The sequence below is a fragment of the Quercus suber genome, unplaced genomic scaffold (assembly GCF_002906115.3).
Source record: "Quercus suber isolate HL8 unplaced genomic scaffold, Cork oak 2.0 scaffold_192, whole genome shotgun sequence".
In the NCBI taxonomy this organism is placed as follows: domain Eukaryota; kingdom Viridiplantae; phylum Streptophyta; class Magnoliopsida; order Fagales; family Fagaceae; genus Quercus; species Quercus suber.
The window spans coordinates 188952-213758 of NW_027069650.1; the positions used below are offsets into that span (position 1 = coordinate 188952).

The 24807-nt window shown below is 34.5% G+C and overlaps 1 protein-coding gene and 1 pseudogene across 1 annotated transcript; one reads left to right on the forward strand and one right to left on the reverse strand.

Moving 5' to 3' along the window:
* Positions 1–5728: 5728 nt before the first annotated feature.
* LOC111990578 (uncharacterized) lies at positions 5729–10863 on the reverse strand. Its single transcript, XM_024022371.2, has 4 exons — positions 10663–10863; positions 10284–10369; positions 7143–7335; positions 5729–6035 (listed from the first exon to the last, which is right to left on the reverse strand). Exons 2-4 carry the CDS (start codon positions 10335–10337, stop codon positions 5905–5907), a joined length of 378 nt encoding a protein of 125 aa, XP_023878139.1. The 5' UTR covers positions 10338–10369; positions 10663–10863; the 3' UTR covers positions 5729–5904.
* Positions 7968–9587, forward strand: LOC136069826 (U-box domain-containing protein 27-like; annotated as a pseudogene).
* Positions 10864–24807: the final 13944 nt, after the last annotated feature.

The window sequence follows — 24807 nt, forward strand, 5'->3', positions numbered from 1 at the left end:
TTTTTTTCTCTCTCTAGCGCCTCCCTCATCTCCTCTCTGCTTCGCCGACCCACAGACCCATCTCCCCAAACTCATCTTGTCGACCCACAGACCCATCCCATCGAGACCTCATCTCCCCAGACCCATCTCGCTGAGACCCCATCTCTCCCAGCCCCATCGCCAATCTGTTACTAAAACCCCATCGCCACCGAGTTTGTGCTGGATTTGTGTTTTTGTGTTAAGTTTGTGTTTGTGTTTGTGTTTGTGCTTGTGCTGGGTTTCTGCTGAGTTTGTGCTAGGTTTGTGTTTGTGTTTGTGTGCTGAGTTTGTGTTGATTTGGGGTTGCTAGGTGCTGAGTTTCACACTGGTGGTGGAAGTGGTGCCTGAAGATAGTGATAAAGACAACGAAGAATAGGGAAAAAATAAAAAATAAATAAATTGTTTAAGGTAATAGTTATATTATTTTATTGTGTTGTTTATATTATTTTATTATGTTAAAAGTTAAAATAAAATTATTGATGTTGGATGTTTTGTAAAGTGAATTAGTAAAATTGATAAAATAACTTTTTGTAATACAAATAACTAAAAAATAGCTCTACCCACGTAGATGCTCTAATAGTCTCGTTATATGCATTTTATTGAGGGAGAAACAATAAATTCATTATTTTGCAAAAAAGAATTATTCTCCAATAACAATAACAATAATAATGTAATAATTATGGGAGCAAACGGATATTTATTGGGTTAACAATAACTTTGATGGGAGGAAGTGGTTCATGAACCTTTCTAACTGGTCAAGCTTGACCTGATCTTCGGGCCTGGCATTGCACATAGGTTTAAGTTTGGCCCAGCCGCCCAGGCCTATCTCAGACTGCCCACTGTTTTGTAAATCAAATAGCATCTATTAATTTTTCTAACAAAAAGCATTCGCGTTCAAATCTATCGACTTTAACACTGAATTATAAAATAAACAAAGAAATCTTATGAGCATTTTCATTAAGAATTGTAAAAAATTTAGCATTTAGCATCTTAAAAATTACTTTATTCATTTTCACATCTCACTTTACAATACACCCAATATTAAAAATTCTATTATTTTACTTCTTCATTTAAATATTTTTTTTTTATGTTTTCTTTATTCTTTCTTTATGTTTTCAAATAACTACCATTCATATCATGTTTTTTGTACCCAACAACTATCATTAAACAAATTATTTTTTTTTTTTACAATCTTGCTATAGTGGGCTGCTAGAGATAGTAGCCCACTGTAGCTAGATTGCAAAATTAATAGGATTTACAATTCATATGTTTTTTACAAACTTTTTTTTTTGAGGGGGATGTTTTTTACAAACTTGATGTTAAAATTTAGCATTTATAGCATTTACAATTCTTAATGAGAATGTTCTAAGAACATTCTCATCAAAGCTTCTAAAAAATTAAGCATTTACTATCTCAAAAACCAAATTTATAACATATAACACATCACTTTATAATATCCCTTACATTAAAATTTCTATTTTTTTAACACTTCATTTAAATATTCTTTCTTTATTCATTTTATCTCTCTCTCTCTCTCTCTCTCTCTCTCTCTCTCTCTCTCTCTCTCTCTCTCTCTCTCTCTCTCTCTCTCAACCCAACTATTCTCAGTACTGCCAGCGGCCACATCCACCCATCCATACCACAACCACGACTTCCACCCACCATCACCGCGCTAGCCACCAGCCAGATCCACGCAACCACAAACAACAGCAAAGCCAAAAAAAAAAAAAGCCTCCACATCCACATCCATCCATACCACACCCACCACATCCACCCATCATTGCTACCACCAGCCAACAGCTTACAGCCAAATCTTAGTTTGATGATATTAAAAAAAAAAAAAAAAAAAAAAAAAAAAACTATTAACATAGAGTGGATCCGCCTTTTTTTTTTTTTTTTTTTGAGAAACCACCCCCTGAAAGAAGGGGGGAGCTATGCTTCCATTAACATAGAGTGGATCCGCCTTTTAAGGCAGAAAAACAAAATTTTCTCTCCCTGGCTCCTAGAGGTCTTGTAAAGTAAAAGCTATCAACTCACGTTCCTTCATAAGATTCTAACCTCTCTCATCTAAATTATTAAGATCATTGTAAGAGATTTTGCTCTTTTTTTTTTTTTTTTTTTTTTATGAATTTGGAAACGTTTTTGCATTTCTGACAAAAAAATAAAAGGGGCAATGGCAGTCAAATCACACAAAGTGACTCCCTTTAAATAGCACGCACAATTCAGTATTTTGTTCAAATTGTCGACCAACAAGGATTTTTTTTTTTGAAAGGGACCAACAAGGATTTTAACAAAGAAGCTTTCAAATCCGCCATTCACCAACTTTGGTATTGTTCTCACGGTGTAGTCATCAAAGCCGTTGATATTAATTTATTTTTGGCTATCTATAATAAAGAGGAGAACTTGAGGGAAATCTGGATAAAAGTCCCTAGACTTTTAACAAAAGACTTATTCTGATGAAACGTTTTATTAGAGATCTCAGCCTTAGTAATGTCAAATTCTAATATTCTCCATTTTGGATTCGGGTTTTTAATATTCCCATTAAAAGCATGAACAAGGACGTGGGAGCTTACATAGCCAATGAGATTGGTCAAACTTATCACAGTTGATGCTTCCAAAAGTGGTCTCACTTGGGGTCCTTTTCTTTGCATCAAGGTGAATATTGACATCACAAAGCCTCTCATGAGAGGTAAAATGGTTCATATTGAAGAATTAGATGAAGGTTGGGTATTTTTCAAATATGAGAGATTGCTTATTTTGTTATCGATGTGGGGCGTACGGTCATTATGATTGTGAATGTCCCCAACTTAAGTTAAGCTGTTTTTTGACAGATGATGATGATTTTTGGAGTCCATGGCTCTGATCCATACCTCCAAAAGGTGTACAGAGGAAAGATTCAAACTATTTTCCTTCCGATATACAACATGAAGAAGATAAAGTACAATTGTCAAAAGAGGATGAAGAAGAATCAACTCAACGTCGACACTCTCAAGTGGTGTTTAACACGATGGAAGAAACTAGTGTAAATTCTGGGCGGGAAAAGGAATCAATCTCTCTAATTCCAAATTGCATTCAATTTTTGAGAGGGATAATATTTCACCCAATCTGGGAAAAAAACTGGTAGCTTTACCAAGGGAAAAAATCTTGGGTGGGACAGGCGCATGCACCTGTCTCACAAGATACCTTCTATTCTCAAGAAAGAGGATATCGAACTGTACTGGTTGGTATGTATCGTATCGGTACGTGCACAGTACTGAAACTCTAATGTTTAATATCGGTTTAAATACCAGACATGTACTGGGTGTACCGGTTGATTTCGGGTGTTTCGATTGGTACCAGGTGCATCGGCCTGTTCAGAAAAAGCCTTTTTTTTTCTTTTTTTTTTAAGTTTTGTAATTTTTGAATTTTTGTAAGAACAGAATGGTAGCTTATTTGTGTTATGTGTTTTCTTAGTATGCAATGAACAATTAAGCTTTTTACTTTTTATAGTGTTTTTTTTTTTTTTCTTTTTCTTATAATTGATGTAAAGTCTAAAACTATGAATAATTTGTTCTGAATTAAGGTAATTTTTTATGGTAAATTTTTATTTTTATTATATACATACATACATATATATATATATATTTATAAATATAAAAATAGCAGTAAATCCAAAATGGTATACTGGTATTGACTGGTACCAAAACATATCGTTCCACTGGTCAAATTTGTACGGTCTCCGATAGGGATTGATTCCCTTGAGCTTTACCCCTTTTTCAAATTCAAACGGTATTTTCCAAGATAGCAACCATGAAGTACCTATTCAACCTGATCCTCTTCCAATAATTCTTTCGGATAAGCCACTCTCTGCTCCTGATAAGGTAATCTCAAATTCTAATCTCACTACTACAAATGGATACAATGTTGGGAATGTTGATTCAATCCAACATCTATCCTCAATAGACGTTTGTCTAAATCATGATAACTTGAGTTTGAATTCTCCCCAATATAGACGTGCCCTATTGAGATAAATGATAAAGTTAAACAATTTTCAAATAATGGGAATCTGTTTTTTTGAAACAGTGGTGGATGTTGATATGGAGATAATTTAGGGCGATCTGGTTGAGGTTTCGAGCCCCACCAAACCATCTTTTAGGACTTGGAAACGTATGTTATGTAAATCTACAAACCCCTCTCCAAATACAAATAGTTCTCATAACATCACCCATTTATCAAACAAACAGCCACTAAAGCTTCTGAAACTATTTCTTCACTTGTTGGAAACTCTCATCACAAGAGACAAGCAATTGAGATAGGCAAGCAATCATTATCTTCTTCCTTTCGGGTTGGTACTCAACCCCCTTTTCCTCCATGAAAATACGTAACCTAAACTACCATCGGCTTCAGACAGAATTTGCTTTTTAGAAGTTGCTTGGATTCTGAGGATATTAAGCTTTATTTGTGAGTGTTTTGTTTATATATTCTTTGTTAGTGCTCCTTTTTTATGATGTAATTGTGTTGCTCTAGCTTCTGCTGGCATTGCAAAAAAGAATGAGGTGGTTATTGTTTTGTTAGAAAAATGCTCATCTTTTTTCTTTCTTCCTTATACACTATAATTCTGAATAAATAAAGTCTACCATCATTTCTACTAAAAAAAAAAAAATAAATAAAAAAATAAATAAAAAAAGAAAAGAAAGGAAAAAAAAAAAAAAAAAAGTGGACCCTCTAGGATATCTAACATATCGTGTATCAATAATAATAATAATAATAATAATAAGAGAGACTGGTACATCCGTGGACTCAAGTGGGTTTATCAACTAGCTTGTATAATCAGATCAACTTCTCAACTACAAGGACCAATTCTAGATAATTATAAGACTCAATTATTCGTTTGCAATATTGGAGTCTGAATTAGTACATAAATATTGACCGACCAAAGTGCAAACAAAAAAGGATCCATCTGTAGGAATGATCTCTCTCTCTCTCTCTCTCTCTCTCTCTCTCTGTGTGTGAGAAGCAACCGTTGTCTCATGTCCAACTACTAAAATAATCACAACGCTATTTACTGTATCGAACTAACCTTTTAGAAGTGGTAAATACGCAGCTACCTTACTAAAGCTAATAACGCATCTTTTCAATACTAGAAATTTAGAACCAAATCTCACACCTACCAGTAATAATGAATGCATTTTCCACTACACATATTAATAGGTAAGATTTGTGATCTGTGTCTCGCTTCTCTCATTTACCACTCTGGTTCTTTTCTCTCGTTTCCCTTTTCTTGCTCACATCAATGTCCATTTCTTTCAAGACATGACAAAAGGTTCTCTCCCACGATAACAAAGGGGGAGAAATAATAATAATAAGGGATCGGTTAAGGACATACATTAATCATCAATTTTGGGAAACTTTTTATGGAAAATTGAAAACTGTTAATCATAATAATGAAGTAATAGAAACTATGACTTCAGATATAAATTACTTAAGGAAAAGAGTGTGTAACCAACTGACTGATATGTCCAGGATCCACAGCCAACTCTAAAAAATTTGGGACTAAGGTTTGGTTGGTGTTTTTGTTATCCTAAGCCCGTTATCATACATGGTTTCTTATACTGAAAACATGGTAGTACTAGTCACAGAGTAGGGGAGTTATCTTGATTACTCAAAAAATGCTCTTTGTTTTGTTTTCCACAGATTAGGATAGAATATGAACTATAAAAACCAACAGAAATTAAAACATTAAAGGGCTTGTATGTAAAATATAGTTCCCTAAAGAGAACAAACAGCAACCTTTGCCAGATTCAAGACCAAAAAAAAGGTTCTTTCCTACTTTCTGTTTTTGTTCTCTAAACAAAAAGAAACTTAAAAAAAATAAAAAAAATACATACACATAAAGCAGATCTTGCATCACGGTTCCAGTTTCAAGGAAACAACTCGCGACTGTCTGTTACGTTTTGCCACCTTGACAAAGAGTACTGAGAGACAAGATGGAGCCCACCACGGCCGGCGGACCTTTTGTTCCCCTTTCAGGCAAGCCACTGGAGATGTAATAGGTTTCAGTATACACAGCTAAGTATCCAGTCCAGAAGTAAATAACAAATATCTTCCTAAAAATACACAGACTTTATCTAGAGAACCATGCATCAACTTCATTATTTAAGAGAGAGTACTGCATACACACACAAACAAAAGATGAAGGAGGCACTCATTTCATTACTCAAAAGAATAAAAAAGATACTACACATCAGTTTCTCAATTAAAGTTCAAGTTGTTATGACAGAAAAATGGAATAACATGAAAATTTAGTAGTGCAGCTGACTGGAAATGCAATATCATGACTAACATTTGTGCTTATCAGTAAAATGACCTAGATATTTGAGAAGAATGAAACAGTCACAGCCAACCTATTCCTCAAGAGAAACACATCTCATAAATATAAACAACCCATTTTCCTTCATGTTTTTAGAAAGATTAGAATTTTCCTCCTATTAACATTAACAATGAAAGTACAAAATTACTCAACAGCCTTCAGTTTACAAAATACAAAATACAGCATTAGTGAAGCACTGAGATTTTTCCTTTAGATCTTCGACAATAAAATATGACACCTATGGTCTTTGGACCAAATGGCTTTCCCCCTTTCTCCCCATGTTTCTTTTGGCCAATAAAAAAGGGTGGGAGAGTGAGGCCAGGGATTCAATCCCAAAAGGTATGCCAATTGTACTTTTATAAGAAAACAACCACTAAAAACAAGGAACATTCAAGGTTACAAAATACTCAGGTAAGGGAATGGAGTGCCATCCTCCATAGAAGTTACATTGTTAACGTTCCAAAGCACACCCTCATATGAAGCATATTCAACAATGCCAAGATTTTATAAGTTCACAACTGAGGCATTCTGAAGTTGTCATGAGAAAAAAGTGATCACAAAAGCTTCTTCCAGAAGAGACCACAGACATAATCAGAATTCTCTAACCATAAAACTTCTAAGAAGTAGCATGACTAAACAAATTTTCTCACGCTAAACTAACTTCTCAGTGACAGTCATCAGATACAAAAATTTGCTGTACACACGCATTTATCCCTGCACCTACACACGCGAGAGAGAGAGAGAGAGAGAGAGAGAGAGAGAGAGAGAGAGAGACCTTTAATTCGCCTGAGTTCCTTGCATAGAGTGATGAAGTCTCCCCATTTCATGTGGCATCGTCTTATAAACCGAAGAATCTGCTCAGTAGTGAACATGGACATGCCTTCCAGGTATTCTCCATTGACACCATTTTCTTTAAAAATCTGGCGGTAACTACCAAGGTTTATCTCTTCCAACCACAAACCAACATCCTGGCAAAACAGAAAAAATGTTGTGGAGGAGACATGCCAATGAGCCACATATCCCTATCTTTAGGTTTTCATTTTTATTTTTTGAAAGTCACATACACATTACCAAGACTTGAAAATGGCAAAAACATAAGCTTATGTTCCTTAGTTCACTTCTATTAGCACAGTGTTCACGTCAATTTTTAGGCTACATACAAACAAAAATAATTAACAAAACCAAAGCACATTTCCTTCAGTCACCATTAAAAAAATTGCTTTCCACATGCATTTCTTTGAAGCTTTAGCGTACCTCACTAGTTTGTTAACAAAAAAATGCATGGTTTTGGAACCCTTTCATTGTTCTTAATCCACATCACATAAAACTAGTTTTCATGGTGAATGAACAACTACCAACTAACACAAATTTTCTTTTCTCTGTTCTTTTTATTATTATTGTTATTATTTGGATAAATAACTTTCATTCTAGGGGTGTCAAATGGGTGGGTTTGGGGTGGGCATTATTGGGTTGGGTATATAAAATCCATTTACCCATTAAAACCCATTTAACTAATTACTTCTAACCCAAATCTAACCCAACCCAATTATTATGGGTAAACCCCAACTTACCCAATTACCCAATTATCAAAATTACCAAAATGCCATTAAAGTGAAAATGAACATTTTTCCTTCAAATTCCGTCACTTTCTAACTAACCAAACAAAGAATAGAGAAAAAGTTGTTTACCAAAAAAAAAAAAAAAAAGAATAGAGAAAAAGTTTCTAGCTTGCATTTTTCATAGACGAAGCTCTACCATCAACAACGTCGTCTCGAAAGCGTTTGCTGCTGAAGGAACATGTAGAAATTACAACCACCATTTTCTTGAACAAGTGGTTATGGTTTTGGAATTGGTACTGAGCAAAATCGAAGAGCAAGAGCAGCTGAGGGATTTGTTTTTGAAGACGGACCTTGATTCCTTAGCCTCAATTCTTCAGGTTTTACAGCAAGGAAGCACAGAGTCAAAAATCGCATCGGCTAGAGTTTTGGAAACAATCGCAAACAACACCGAATAGAAGCTCATAATCACAGAAAAGGAAAGCTTATTGGAGGAATTACTCAAACTAATATCTCCAGAAAACGAATCTGTAATCGAAGCAGGACTGTCATGCTTGATCTGAATCTCAATGCCGAAACGAGCAAGATCGAAACTGGTCCAACTTGGGGCAATAAAATCGGTGGCGAAACTGATTTCGGATCTGAACCCGTCATCAACGGTGTCGATAACAGAAAAATTGCTGAAGGTGATGGAAACGATGTCGTCGAGCAAAGAAGGTTTTTTGCAAAAGGCACAAGACGTAGTAGCCAAAGCCAATGGCTTAACCAAGATTTTGCTTTGCTTTTCTTTGCCCGAATTTAGAGAGAGAGAGAGAGAGAGAGAGAGAGAGAGAGAGAGAGAGAAGTGTTTGGAGGCCGAGAAAATGAAAGAAAATGAAAACCTAAAACACTGAAACGTCTGAGGGTTTTTTTTTTTTAATTTTATGGAAAAGGCTAGGTTGAATTTGGTTATATTGTTTTTGGGTTAAATGGGGCTCAATGGGTTTTTAGTTAAAAGCTAATAATCACTGGGTCTAATTGGGTTGATGCCCATTTAACCCAATTAATAATTGTGTGGGTTTTGGTTCAATTAGAGTGGGTGGGTTTGGGTGGGCAAATGGTTTTCGACTTTGCCACCCCTAATTCTACTAGGAAAAAAAAAATTGTTTCCTTTATCACCATAATTATTTTATCTTAGTCCCCTTCTAGTTGCCTAATATGTCTTAACAGGCAATCTCTTTTAGTTTCTATTGTGTTATGATGCTGCAATCTCTAGCAACTTTTAATCAAAATATAAAATTTATTAAAGCATTATTCTTCTGCACAGGATGTATAGAACAGAATAGCACAGGAAACACAGAAAGAAACAAGGAGATGCAATTTTTAGCAACTGTGCTGAACACCTAGCCAGATCTCAGCCACATAACATTCAATTTTCAAACAAAGAACTCCAAAGTAGAAGCATCCATGTAGCACATGCTAGGTCTCGGATACATGCAATGGTGATATGGAGTAGGTGCTCCAAGACAATTAGAAGCATTCATGTATAACATGCTAGGTCTCACATATGTGCAATGGTGATACAGAATTTGGGTAGTTACACTGTAACTTTCGAAATAATGTTGTACGAGTACAATCAAGACCCCATATTGCTCAGGCATTTAACCAATAATTGCAACACTTAACAGTATTACTTTAGAATTCTAATTGGATAGACTTGAATATATGAAGAAAAAAACTCTTTTCAAATGTGCTTATTAGGATGCGTCATTTCATACCAATCCACATCATTGGAAAAGTAAATATGACATCCATAACAAGACAACAAAGTTAAAAGTTTTATATCCTACATAAACACAAGTCCTTTCAAATTACAAATGCATTGTATAGAAACCGGACCCCAAATTCCTTGCTCGAATGTTAGAAAAGACCGTTAATTAAAAAAAATCAACATAATCTCTAGTTACCGTTATTAGAGCCAATAAGTCAGGTTTTACAACAAAATAATCGAAACAAAAACTTTCCTGTCCAAACTTCCACGATTCAACATAACCCACCAAAATGAATCACTAAATACTATCAAATTCAACTAATACCCAGATTTAAATTCAACCCAAAATCACAATCAAATTTAAAAACAAACGATAAAAAACCCAAAATTTAGAAAATTCAATTATTGTACATACAAAAACAATCAGATAACACAGAACCAATTTACCAACCACGATCAAACCTCCCGAACAAGCAATTCTAGTATATCAGCATAGAAACCCAAATCAAATATAATTAAATAAATAAATAATTAATTAATTAAACAAGATCTAACCGCAGAAACAGGACCCAAACAACTAGAATCAGATAGAGACAGAGAAATACAGTACCTCAACAGTCCAAATAAAGAAATCAAGAGGCTCAGGTGTGTGTTCTTTGCTCATCTCCCAAATCAATCCCCCACAAAAAAAAGTACCTAAACCATTTGCAACCAAACAGAGTCTTTAAGACCTCAAAATTCCAATGAATTTCAACTCAAACACAAAATATCCAAGGAAGAAGCTTTTTTTACAACATGGGTTCCAGAGAAAAGGAAATCAAAGAAAAATTGAAAACTGGTAACAACCAGAAAAGGTGTGGGACTGAGAGGCAGTGATAAGATCCCTATTACTCTGTTTAATATGATTCTTTCTCGGGAAACAAACAAAGGGGGTAAGAAAAATTAAAAAAATAGAAAAACTGTTAAGAGAGGAAAGTGAAAGTGCTTACCGTGAGAGAAGGGTGAGTTTGTGGAAAATGATGTATGGTATGGTCGTAGTATAAAGTTTCTACATTTGAGGAGGGCTGACTACTGATCCTACACCGACTGAAGTGAGAGAGAGAGAGAGAGAGAGAGAGAGATAAGAGAATGCGTGTGGGTCAAATTGTTTGGTTTTGGCCACTCTTGTGTGTCTCTACTCTAGTCTCTACTATTTATTTTATTTTATGGGGATTGATGGATATTGCTCTCTCTCGCTCTCCCTCTCTCTCTCTGGCCTTTCAGCTCAGAATTACATGCATGCTTTGGCGTTACTTGTCTCTCCTCAAGCTCACTCAAGGATTTTTTTTTTTTTTTTTATACTATTTCCTTCTCTATTTACGTAATCAATAAACAATGGTCTTATTAAATAGTAAGACCATATTTATATATATATATACACACACATATATAGATTTATTGGCTTAAACCCGTGTTTTTCTTGATATTTGTGTACACTTTTTTTTTTTTTGGACAAAAGTGGTAGAACCTTATTTGTGTACACTATTAAATGTACCTTAGTTGTTTCTAAAAAATATTTACCTTATTCAGAGCAATTACAACGGCTTGTGTATAAGATTCGGTCAATTTTACACTTAAAACTTATTTTTTCTATTTTACACTATCATTTTTACAAAATATTCACATCAGTTTATCTATTTTACAAGATATTTCAATAAATAATCATTCTTCTCCACTTTTTTATTATTTCTCTCAACTACCCCCATTTACAAACGCGCGCTCTCTCACTCCACCCATTGATTTTTCTGATTTGTTGCTCTCTCTATGCACCCATCTCTCTACCCATCTCCATCCATCTCTATACCCGGTCAGATCTCCATAAACAGCTTCACTCCTTAAACAAGACCCAATCTCCAAATAAGTACCAATCTCCAACAAGACCCATCTCTCTACCCATCTCTATACCAACACAGATCAAGCTCCGATCTTGGTCAAGCTCTGATCAAGCAAGACCCACAAGCAAGACCCATCTCAGTTAAGCTTCGATCTCCAGCAAGACCCATCTCGGTCAAGCTCCGATCAAGCAAGACCCACGAGCTCCGTTCAAGAAAGACCCACGAGCTCCAGTCAAGTATCGATCTGTCTCTCTGTTGGTTTGTCCGTGTGGGTTTGTTTGTGTATGGGTGTGTTTGTGTATCTCTATGTTGATTTCTCTGTGTAAATGTGTTTGTGCGTGGGTGTGTTTGTGTGCATCTAAGGAAAAAAAAGATGAGCTGCCCCTGAGTTCATTGTGCACGGAAAAGAGAGAGAAAAAAAAGGAGCAAATGAAAAATTAATAAAATAATAAATACACATGCTACAGTAACAGTGTATATATGCACGGTTACTGTAGCAATTGTGTATTTATACACAAATTTACACCCACTGATGTGGGTGATTTTTTGCTCAAATTGTGTAAAAGTAGTTAGTTTTTCCATTTTGCACATTTATGCACAAGCTAATGTAATTGCTCTTATTATGCTTAAATGACAAGGCTTTATTACATATTTATACTAACTAATAAGCATTGATGTAATTATCATAAAAAATAAATAGTTAAATTAAAAGCACTAGTTTATGTACTAAGCTTTAAGATCAAAATTCTACAAATATGTGGCTATTTCTTTTTTCGATAATTTGATATTTGCAATTTGAGAATTGAGAGGGAGATTTAAACCCTGGATATCATGGGCAAATTATATTGTGTTAACCAATTGAGTTACAAAACTTTTAGCAAGCTATGAGTTCTACTTAATTCAATTGATAATGTTTCTCTCCATAAAATAAGAAATCAAAGTTTACATCACATCAACACCAAAAAGAGACTTATTGCTATATCAACTTGATAATAATTATTATAACACTTAGGAATTTTTTGTATGTAGAAAAAAAAAAAGGGAAAATTACAGTAAACTCACTTGTGATTTGATCCGTTTTCACTTTGCCTATTTGTGGTTTAAAACTTAACACTTTGCCCACCTAAACTTCAATCCGTTTGCTCTCTGTTACTCTCCTCACCCTTAGACATTAGAAAAACATATTTTTAATACAAATCACAACATAACACTGATCAAAACACAAATCCTTTGAAATCTTTCCTCATGAGCATTAAAATCACGAAAATCCTTCTCCAAAATAAGAAGAAGGCTGGGTCAAGGCTAATTTCATCTAAAAGAGCAAAGATTGAAGATATACCTCCAGAAGAAACTACTGAGCTTGAGCCATTCTCAGCTGCAAGATTTCGGATCTTTAAAAGATTGAACAATAACAAGAAGGTAGCTTACATGAAAGATTTAGATCTTCATGTATGTTATAATCGTCTGAGAAGTTAGTTCTAATTTCCCCCCTATATATAAATGTTTCAGATTTAATAAATTTTGCATTATATGATAATAGCGTTAATGTCACTATTTTTCTCACTTTTTTTTTTCTTTTTAATGATTGCCAGAGAACAGAAGATGAAGCCGTTTCCCACATAGTGATGGGGCACTGTCATCATCCTATAGAAGCAATACAAAGCTTGAACACATATAGAGTAATTTTCTTTTCCTTTCTAGATTAGATGTGACTTTTTATACTTCTGCTCCTTGTGATATGGGATTCAATAAAATCAATCAAGAGGTGACATTCGTTTTTCTTTTTTAAATAAATTTAGCAGGTTGTAGAGGAGCTGAAAATCTTTTCTTCTTTCAAGGAACGGCTTTACCACTTACGGGAAAATTTTCAACCTTTCTATTCAGTAGTAATCTTCAAAGGGTTCGTGGTTTTGATCCGTGTTCTATTGTGATTTGTATTAAAAAAGTGTTTTTCTAACATCTGAGGGTGAGGTGGGTAACGGAGAGCAAACAGATTGAAGCTTAGGTAGGGCAAAGTATTAAGTTTTAAACTACATGTAGGTAAAGTAAAAACGGGCCAAACCACATGTAGGTTTACTGTAAAAAAGAAAAAAGAAAAAAAACTCTAGAACACCTCATGTTATGTATGAAAAGAACTCTAGAACACCTATATAGTTTAATTGATTGGTGTTTTACTAATAGTTTACAATAAATATTTTTTAATTTTAGGTTTGTAGCATGTTGTTACGAAATTAAAAACCTAAATTTTATAATTGATAATATATATAAACACACACGCGTGTACACATATATATAATTTAATATATAATCAGGATGTTTTTAAATAAATATAATCTAAACTCAATATCAATATTTCATTTTTTTTAATATCATGTGATAATATTGTTTGGAGGTGTGACGATTCATGTTTCAGTTTTTTTAATTGGAGAGGGAAAAAAATCGTATAACAATATTGTTATTATATTATATTATTTTCAAGAGATGATTTTATTGAATATCATGGAGTATAAATAATGTATAAATGTCTCTGTTTGAAACATTAGAAAGTGCAAACTAATCGAATTATAAAGCTCTTGACAATCATTGATTTATTTCATTACTCATCGCTATTAAACACTCTCTTTGTCCAAAATTGTTGGTCATGTATTCTATTTTGGGATGTTCCAAAATTTTGTATCATTTCTAAAATTAAAGCCATTAATTTAGTGTGTTTCCTATAATACCCCTATTAAACACAAGCACTTTAAATGATAAAATTTTTGGAGAAGTGTTACGTCCATAACATTTTTACAACAAATCCTAATTGGCAGAATCCACCATTGAAATTACTTTTTTGCCCACTAGTAACAACAAGTAAAAACTTGTCACATAAAATTTATTATAAAATTGTTTATGAAAATGTTGTGAACATAGCATTTCTTAACTTTGTTTACGGGTAATTTTAGAAACTTATATCTTTTTAATTTAAAAAACAAGATAATAATTTTTTTTTGAGAGAGTTTCAACTTATGGTGTCCATTGGATTGAACTCCAGATCTTTTGTACAATCATAAAAAATTTTACCAATTAAGTTAACTGAAACCCACAAACAAGATAATAAATAACATTCTTTTAAAAAGTTGATTTTTCTAAACAAGATCAGCAATTTAATTTAAGACAAATAGAGTAATATTCATCCATATACATATATATATATATATATATATATATTTATATATTTATACATGGAATTTATTTAAAGAATAGTGGTCCGTTTGGATATAACTTATTTTTGCTGAAACTGAAAACTGAAAACTGAAAACTGAAAACTGAAAATATTATAACAAAATAATTTTTAAATATGTGAATAGTATCGTTGGACTCATTTTTAATATTTTTTAACCTGTAAACAGTGATTAATAGTACTCTTGTCCCCTAAAGCACAAACGCGTGCAAGAAAATAAAAAAAAAAAAAAAAAATGCAAAACGCAAAATGTGTCCTTCATCCGTATCCAAACCCACGGTAGGTCTATTCATGATAAAATGTGATAATGTAGGGCATAAAACGCAGGGGAATCAACTGTACCTTATGGATTAAACTTTAATTACATCATTAAAATTGGCCATTGATTACAATATACAAGCTGTGATTTTGTAGGGTGATGTTGTCCTTTTAATAACTCCTATATTAAAAGTGATCATTTATGAACAATAAAAGTAACGAGCAACGCCCCTAATAAAATTGTCTTAATTATCGTACAGNAAAAAAAAAAAAAAAAAAAAGGAAAAAGAAAAGAGAAACCCAGCCCTTAAATGTTTCAAGGTTTCACAAGGGTTTTCTCATTTTCCCTCATTTTCTCAGCCTCCAATCAAGTTTTAGTCGGAAACCCAGCAGTTTCATTGAGAGATTTTCAATGAAAGCTCGAGCCCCTGAGATTAGTCTGGCGATGATGATCCTAAAGAAATCGACATCATTTTCAAGCACAATAGTAATAGATCGATCTCAGGCACATTGGTTCTAAATCTTAACACACTCCATGTAAGGTAAGAACTTCTTGTTCTGGTTCGGGTCAACACCAAGGCTAGCAATATTCGACCCAGACATGGTTAAGGAAATCCTTACAAAGTCAAATGGGTCCTTTGAAAAGATCAGTTTGAACCCCTTGGCTAGGCCACTCTTTGGCCAAGGACTTGCTGGGCTTAGTGGTCAAAAATGGGCTATCCATAGAAGAATCGCAAATCAAGCCTTCAACTGTAATCTAGATCTTTCTTTCTTGTGTTTTGAGTTTGTGAGATATAAAAATTTGTAGATCTGAGGAAAAAAAAAAATCGGTTCAACAACAGTGGCTAGGGTACTGGTATAGATTTTGTGGTTTTCTCAGTAGTTCTGAATCTTGGTTTTTGTGAATAGTGTTGAGGGGTTTTGGGATTTTTTATTTTTTTATTTTTTTTTATGGTTAAGGGATTTTTAGTCTAGGTTTGGTTAAAGGCCTTAACAAACTGATTATGGGTTTGGATTTTTCTAGGTTAAACTTCACGAAGAATTTTTTTGGTTGCTGTGTTTGGCTACCAAAAAAGTGCAAGAAAAACTGGGAAATTTTTTTAACTCCTCATTTTTATTTTTTTTTTCTCTAATATGGAATTTTGGCCTTTTTTTTGGGTTTGGGGGTATTTTGGTAATTTTAAAATTTGGGAATATTTTGGTCATTTTTGAAGATTTTAGAGTACTTTGGTCATTTTCACTTTAGTGGCATTTTGGTAATTTTGATAATTGGGTAATTTGGTGAGTTGGGGTTTATCCATAATAATTGGGTTAGGTTGAATTTGGGTTAGAAGTAATTAGTTAAATGGGTTTTAATGGGTAAATGGGTTTTATATACCCAACTCAATTAAGTTCACCCCAAACTCACCCATTTGATACCCCTAAGTCTTGATGAAGAGAAGCAACGCAAGGGACACTACTGTACATGTGCTGCACATGCAACTCTATGTTAGGCATTAGCTGGTACATGCACACCACACATACGAGGATAAGATTTCACTTAAAATGGCTTCTTCTTCTTTTTCTTTTCTTTTCTTTTTTTAGGAAACAAACACATATATTCAAGAGAGAAGAAAACGAGTTCTAACACAAAAGCACATCATAACTCCACTCAAAAGTTATAGTAAATTTTAAAGGAGAATAAGACAAGTTATACAATACACAACATACTCTCTTAAGCAATATGGGTAAATACCCAAATTCTGTCTTAACAAACCTTAAAATTCATCTTTCTTCACTTATGTATCAATTGTTCAAAATGCATTTTTGTTATTAAATATATGCAGGCACGGTACATTTTAATTGTTTATTCTTTTTTTAAGAAAATATTTTTCGAGAATGAATAATGGTTATGGACTTTGAGACGTATTTAGAGAGAAAAATTAAGAAAATATATAGTTTTAATGAAATAAAGTTTAGCATAAATACTCTAACTTGAGATGTCTTAAAAATTAATTAAAAAAATATTTTATTAAAAAAGAAGAGGGATAGGTCTTTACCAACGTAAACATATTTTAGATTTTAGAGAAACCAAAAAACGTGAGCGCCTAGCGCGAGCCCTATTGAAAACTCGAGAAAAGCCTTTTTTTATATCTATTAATTCTTCTATTAATGCGGCATCGTGGTGCTTCGATCAAAGCCGTTCCATCTCGTCACTATTGGCTCAATAATTTGGTCTTAGACGGTTATGATCATGGGAATCTACTGTGGCCCCACTTGTCAAAATCGAAATCTTGTGGCTGTACCTGTACGTGCACAATGAAGACATGGTTGGGCAGCGACAAAGAGGGACCTCCCAACCCAGACACCTTGGAGGATGGGCGGGTCTGCATGAATTCTTTTTGTGGTTAGGCCTGTACCTGTACGATAATTAAGACAATTTTATTAGGGGCGTTGCTCGTTACTTTTATTGTTCATAAATGATCACTTTTAATATAGGAGTTATTAAAAGGACAACATCACCCTACAAAATCACAGCTTGTATATTGTAATCAATGGCCAATTTTAATGATGTAATTAAAGTTTAATCCATAAGGTACAGTTGATTCCCCTGCGTTTTATGCCCTACATTATCACATTTTATCATGAATAGACCTACCGTGGGTTTGGATACGGATGAAGGACACATTTTGCGTTTTGCATTTTTTTTTTTTTTTTTTATTTTCTTGCACGCGTTTGTGCTTTAGGGGACAAGAGTACTATTAATCACTGTTTACAGGTTAAAAAATATTAAAAATGAGTCCAACGATACTATTCACATATTTAAAAATTATTTTGTTATAATATTTTCAGTTTTCAGTTTTCAGTTTTCAGTTTTCAGTTTCAGCAAAAATAAGTTATATCCAAACGGACCACTATTCTTTTATATATATATATATATATATAAATTTAAAACCCATAAATTCTTGCCTTTTGAAATGCAAAAAATTTATAATTCACTTTTTTTTTGTATTTTTAGTTTATAATCTTTCTAATTGATCTACTTAATCTTGTTGTGAAATAGTAATTTTAAGTATGATTGTATCAATTTTTTTTTTTTAAAATCTTTACAAAAACAACTGCAATAAGTTTTGTAAGTAAAATCTACAAGTAATAGATACATCTGGGAAAAAAAATCTAATATTTTTATATAGCCAATAATTATGACATTTCATGTCTCAACATTGTTGTGATTATTTTTTTAGTCGAAAAAGAATATATAATAAAAGAAACATATCTACGGCAAGGTTGAATTTAATCAACCATCTTGTTAGCTTTATTCCGTATCAAATTTGCTTGTATTTTAGCAATTAGTAATCATGTATTTAGGTGAGAATCATGTAAGGGTAGTGAGTGAGAGAGTATGAAGAACTGCTCAAGATTGTGTAAGGATGCAGAGACTCGCGGGTGACTTACGACTGGCAAGCCGCCAAAGTTGGCATACGTGTGGAGCATGCAAGGGAGCTAAAGAGTTACACCAGCTGTTGCACTATAGAACAAAAGTCCCAGGCTGGCCAGGCTGTTAGCTCGCGGCTTGAACTCATGACTCAGCCAAGTCACGAGGCCAAGCCGTCAACCAGCCCTGTTTTGAAAAATCTGACTCTTCACATTCCTATCTCACCCTAGTAGAAATATCCCTTAAACCCACAAAATATAGAGAGCTTCCAGAGAGAATTTTGAGAGAGAAACCCTAAAGAAAAATAAGATTGCCTTATCCACAATCTTCACCTAAGAAACTTTTCAAATTCCTTTACTCTCTTCCTCTCCATTGATACATCCTTGAGAGGTTCTTGAGCAAGTCCTTTTCTCACCATACTCACGTCTGCGAGAAGGTTTTTTTGGTGCTAAGGGAAGCAGTTTGGAAGGGACCAATGATTATTGGTTGATGCTATGGTTTATAGCGGAGTCCGATAAAATAGAGAAGAAAAAGGTTCGGCGCAACCTTATTGGAGCAAGAAGCTTGGACAGGTTAGGTACCTGGGTAGATTAGGCTTGTAGGGTCTATTGCTGTTCATGTATCCCAATTACATTTTCTAGTGAATTATTGATTGCTTGGAAGGCGGCAAAGAGGTTTTACGCCTAGGGCTTCAGTTTCCTCTTTGATAACACATCATGTGTTATCCTTGTGTTTGCATCTCTCTTCCCTTTATCTTTACCATTAAATTACTGTTGTGATTGTGATTATTTATGGTTTATATTATTTATCAATTCTGTTATAAGTTTGTTATCATTTTCCGCACGTGCATTGATATAAAGCTTGAATTGGTAATTTGTTGTTTGGGGGTCTAAACGTTCATAGTGTTTTCAACGCTATTTGAACTTTCAATTGGTATCAGAGCAGGTGCACTTGTTGTGGTTTAAACACCTTAGTGCGATCCCTGACCCCGCATTGAGATGGATAGGTCTCAATCTCTAAATGTGCCACCATTTTTTGATGGTAATAATTATGCATTTTGGAAAGTCCAAATGAGGGAATTTTTGTGTTCTATTGATGATGCTGTGTAGGATGCAATTGAAGTGGGTTGGACTAAGTCGGAGGTTGCCAAATCCACTTGGGATAAGGCAGCTCCTGCGGCATCGAATGCTAATAGTAAAGCCTTGAATGCTATTTTCTGTGGTGTCTCTCCAGAAGAATTTTACAGGATTTCACATATTACTATTGCTAAGGAAGCATGGGAGATTCTGGAGTCTACTTATGAAGGAACAAAGAAAGTGAAAGACACCAAATTATAGATGTTAACCACTCGTTTTAAGGAGCTCAAGATGAGCGAGGATGAGTCCTTCGACTCTTTTTATAGTAAGTTGAAAGAGGTGGTCGTTTGTAAATTTAATTTGGGAGAAAAGACGGAGGATTCTAAAATTGTAAGGAAGATCCTTCAGTCACTGCTGTATTATCTTATGATTCTTATGATGAGAGGGTGGTATCTTATGATTCTTCGAAAGAAGATGCCGTAGATAAAGATGTGATGTACCTTGTGAAAAACTTCCAAAAGTTCTTAAAACTTAAGAACAGCGGGAAACCTGGTGACAAAGGGAAATTTCAGAATTTCGGGAAGGAGAAAAGGGAATTCCGAAGGAAAGATAGTAGAGAATCCCAATCTTCACAGGGAATCACGTGCTTTGAATGCAACAAACACGGACATTTCAAGAAAGAATGTCCAAATTCTTTGAAATCAAAGGGGAAGGTCTATGCCATTACTCTAAGTGACTCAGATTCATCAAATTCTGATTCTGAGGAAAGTTGTGACGGAGAAGGAAACTACTCTGCATTCATGACCATTGCACATGTGGAATCCTCAGATGATTTAGGTACACTTGTGAAAGAGCTTGGTGAGCACTCTGATTTAGAGTCTATTGGAATAATTGAGGAATCTAAATATGAGGAAGTTGGAGAAGCAGTGGGACTATAAGAGACCTACAATTCACTCCTTGAGAAGACCGGTGAATATGGTAAGGTGGCTAATGCAGCCATTAAAAAGATGAAGAGGGCCGAGGAAGATTACAAAACTCTTCTAGTGCAATACAAGGAGACTAAATGTGAAGTGGAGAAAATGAATGGAGAGCTGTTAGAAGCTTACTCAAAAATTCGATTCCTTGAGCATGAAGTGCTTCAAGCAAATACTAAGGTAGACTGTGTCTTCTCCAAGAAACTCAATGAAATGCTTGCTCATTAAAAATCAGTCTCAGACAAGTTCGGAGTGGGATATACTGGAGGGAGTAGCTCATCAGCCAATGTCACCAAAGAAGTGAGGTTTGTAAAGGCCAAAGAGCCAATTGCAGAAGAGTCTATTCTTGATAAGGTTAAGACTGAAAAGAAGAAGAATATGGCTAATCAACGGGTGTTCAATACATTCCGTAATCCATCAGAAGCTAGACATGAAGCTAGAAGAAGATCACTTCCAAGATTACAATGGGGTCCTAGAACGAATCATATTTGTCACTATTGCGGATTGCAAGGACATACCAGATCCAACTGTCACTATCGGAGCCTTCACAAATTGCTTGGAAAGCTTCACAAAAAGGTTTAACAGTCCTAACTTTCGTACCCAATCCATCAAGGATATCACCCCAAATGCATGTGACATGTGGCTGATGAAGGGTACTCATGCATAAGCATTATAACATGTCCATGCATCAGCATTATAACATGTCCATGCATCAATTCTTCATATACTTTGTGATTATGTTTGATTGTATGCTTTTTGCTTCTGAGTGTTGAACTGTTGTTTGTTTATTTGTTTCGTTTTAAAAATGTTTTTACATTGTTTTTTATCAATCTTTTCTTCTTTTATGTCAAAAATCCAAAAACACATAAAAAGTAGAAAATTCAAAAAGTTTGATTGACTTTGTTGAGCATTGTCTTAAAGCATGTTTTGCCTTGTATCTTTGTACTAATGGCTTTGCGCATTTACGAGCTTAGCTTGTCTCATATGCACTCATATCTTTGTGAGAGAAATCTTGAAATCTATGTGATTGTTGTAAATAGATCTTCAATCTTGTCATGAATGATTGGTGAATGATTTTGTTGATCTTGAGACATACATAGACCTGTGCCTATATATCTTCCCACTCCTTATTTTGTTGTTTTTGCTTAAAGAGTTCACCAAATGTAAATCTCTAAATGAAAAGAGATATTGAGCTGCAAAAGCCTGTTGCAAATACTAGTATTTGACTAGGAAAAAAGGAAAGCGACCAAAATAAAATGTATGATGCTTAAAAAGCCAAAGGCTAACTCTTCAAATTGAAATATTGAAAATTTCAGGCATCGATCTACAATGAGATGTTTTGATTTAAGATGATCAAATGATATGATGCATATGGAGTCAAATGAAAAGTTTCAAAGAAATGTTCTCAAGTTTATGTGGGAGGTCATATATGCATATTTCTATAATTCAGATGGGTCACATTATCTAGTGCTAGTTGTGTATGCCTAGGTTGAATTGATCATTGAAGTTTCACATTAGACTAAGGACTATCTCATTTTTGATATTCACACACAACACACAAGTCTATGTTCAATGAATGCCTCATTCATTTGTGTTATTGTACTTGTTTAAATATGTTTTCACAAGCTCAATCTTTGTTGATCAAACACAAAAATATTTTTGAGTGTTTTAGCTTGTTTTTGGAAAGTATTTTGATTTTACAAAAATGTCAAAAATTTCAAAAATAGTGTTGCCCTGTTTTGGCGACTCAGTCGCAAGTTGGTCCAGTCGCATGCCCTAGTCGCGAGTCCACTCCAAGATTTTTCGCGGCTCACTGGCGAGTAAAGGTTTTAGTCACGAAAAATACTTAGAAAATTTTTCAAAACTTGAGTTTTTATGTTTTTTGCAGCTCAGTGTGGCGACTTGTTCGCGGGTGGAAGGTCTAGTCGCAAGGGGTACACAAAGATTTTCACGATTCCCCTGGCGACTATCTCGCGGGTAGACCTTCCAGTTGTGAAAAACACTTAGAAAAATTTTCAGAAATCTTAACTTCTATGTGTTTCGCGGCTTACCTGGTGACTGACTGGCGACTTGATCCAATTGCGAAAAACGCGTGTTTTGCTTTTTAAGGATAGTTTTTCAAAAACTTTACAGTTTTTCCTCAAATTTCTGTGACTGTTCATTGTCTTCCCCATTTCTCTTTTTCAAACTCTCCGAGTATCTCTTCACAAAGCATTAATTTTTGCATCATTTCTACTCTAATCTTCAAGAAAAAGGTATGGGTTTTTCTTATTCTCACCTATTATTTCTTGTTTTTGCTTATTTTTCTTGTTTTGTGAGGTGTTTTTGAGTTTTGAGATATAATGTGTTCGAACTTGGTTTGGGTTAATGTTTGTTGAGATTTGGTTTTTTTTTTTTTTTTTTTGTGTGTGTTAGTTGCTCCTCTGTGTTGAGTTTCCTATATATGTTGTTCTATTCATATCATTTCAGGGTAAATGGTCACAATGACAGTTATCTGTGACAGTGTAATGTTATGTGTTCACTTTCTACTGTGTTGTTACTAAACAATCATCATTTCTGGTCATCATTTTCTTAGTATTGTCTTGGTCTATGGTCTGTGTTTAAGTCACATCAATCTTTGATCTTTTCTGCTTAATCATTTTTTCAACTATTTGGACTCTAATCATATTGGGTTCCATGTTTTGGGTTTTTGCTCCTGGTTCTCTACTGTGTGTCTTATTTTCTACAGATGTCATGCCATTCTGCTAAAGGAAAGGGCATTATAATTGATGTTCCATCCTCTGCTGCTAAGTGGACTCGTCGCTCAACTCAGTCGTCTCAAGATTCAGATATTGAGAAATTCAGGACTCCAACTGATTCACAGACCTATTCAGATGTTTTTATGAAAGCTCCTCTTATTATGGAACGAATAGTCAAATTTGATACTTTTGGGACAACATTTATCCCTAAGATCTTTGAATCAAGAGATTGGGCTGATTTGTTCGAGAATTTCAAAGATCCAGTTGAGGAATTGGTTAAGGAATTCTACTCTAATGCTAGATATACCGGAGTACAGTTGAAATGTTGGGTAAGAGGAAAGGAATTCTCCATCAATCTAGACTATATTGCAAAAGTTCTTTGCATCACAAGACCAGCAAGTGTGGACACCACTCCATATGATGACAGAGTACTCAAGGCTCAAGACACTCTTCAAGTTCTTGGAACTGATCATGAAGTTGTCAGCAAGGGAACCTCTATAGACACTAGACAGTTTTCACCTGAACTGACGACTTTGAAGTTGATCATGTTCTCCAACTTATACCCATTGTCTAACATTGCCTTCATCAATCTTGGAAGAACCAATTTCTCTGTGATCTCATTACCGGTGTACCGATTGATATCTGTGCCCACATATTTTAGACCATTGGGAAAGCAGTAGCTCGATCAGCAGCCCAAACTTGCCTTCCTTTCTGCAGTCTCATCATGAAGATTTTGGTTCGTGAAGGCGTTCGTTCACCGTCAAATGGAAAGATTATACCGCGTACTAAACCAATATCTATGATGACCCTTCATGCAAGCAAGAGTCATTCATCTAGAACACCTAAGAGTGAGCCATCCACCTATGAAACTCCAACTGTTCATGCTCTAGTTACACTTGCCCAATCAACTGGCACTTCATCTGTTCCCCCTGGATTTCAAACAGCCAAGCAAAGCTACTTGCTTGCAAATGTATTTCATCGGATATACGATTTAGAACAGCTTCTTCACTCCTTTCACAATCAAACTCAAATGCGTCTCACAACTATTGAGACACAATTGGATGCTATTCAACAGAAGCTGGATGAAAGCCTTTAGCTATTCGTGCCAAAAAGGAGGAGAGCATCACATAGTTAGGGGGAGAGCAGCACAAGAATGAGAAGGAGTGTGCATATTGAAAGGGGGAGTTGTGTTGATATACACTCACACACATGTTTATAGTTATTTACTTGCTTTTGTTTATATATACTCTTGTGTGGATATGTTTATATTTTCTCTTTTGGAAAACTTGTGTTTATCTGGTACACTTATATAATTTTATGATGATGTTTATTCAGTGTTTATTTATTGTTATTTGTACCCATGTTACTTTTGTAAGATTTTAGGATTTGTTTCCTTGTATTTGTAGGCTTTTATGGTTTATACCATGCTTATGCAATCTTTATGCTTTGTTGCCTTGTACTTCTAGCAAAATGTTATGCATTTTCTTTAAGTACTCTCACTCTTGTGTCCTTGTAGGATTTTATTCCTAGATGCATATACTTTATGTACTATGCATTGGTTGAGTGTTGGTCATTC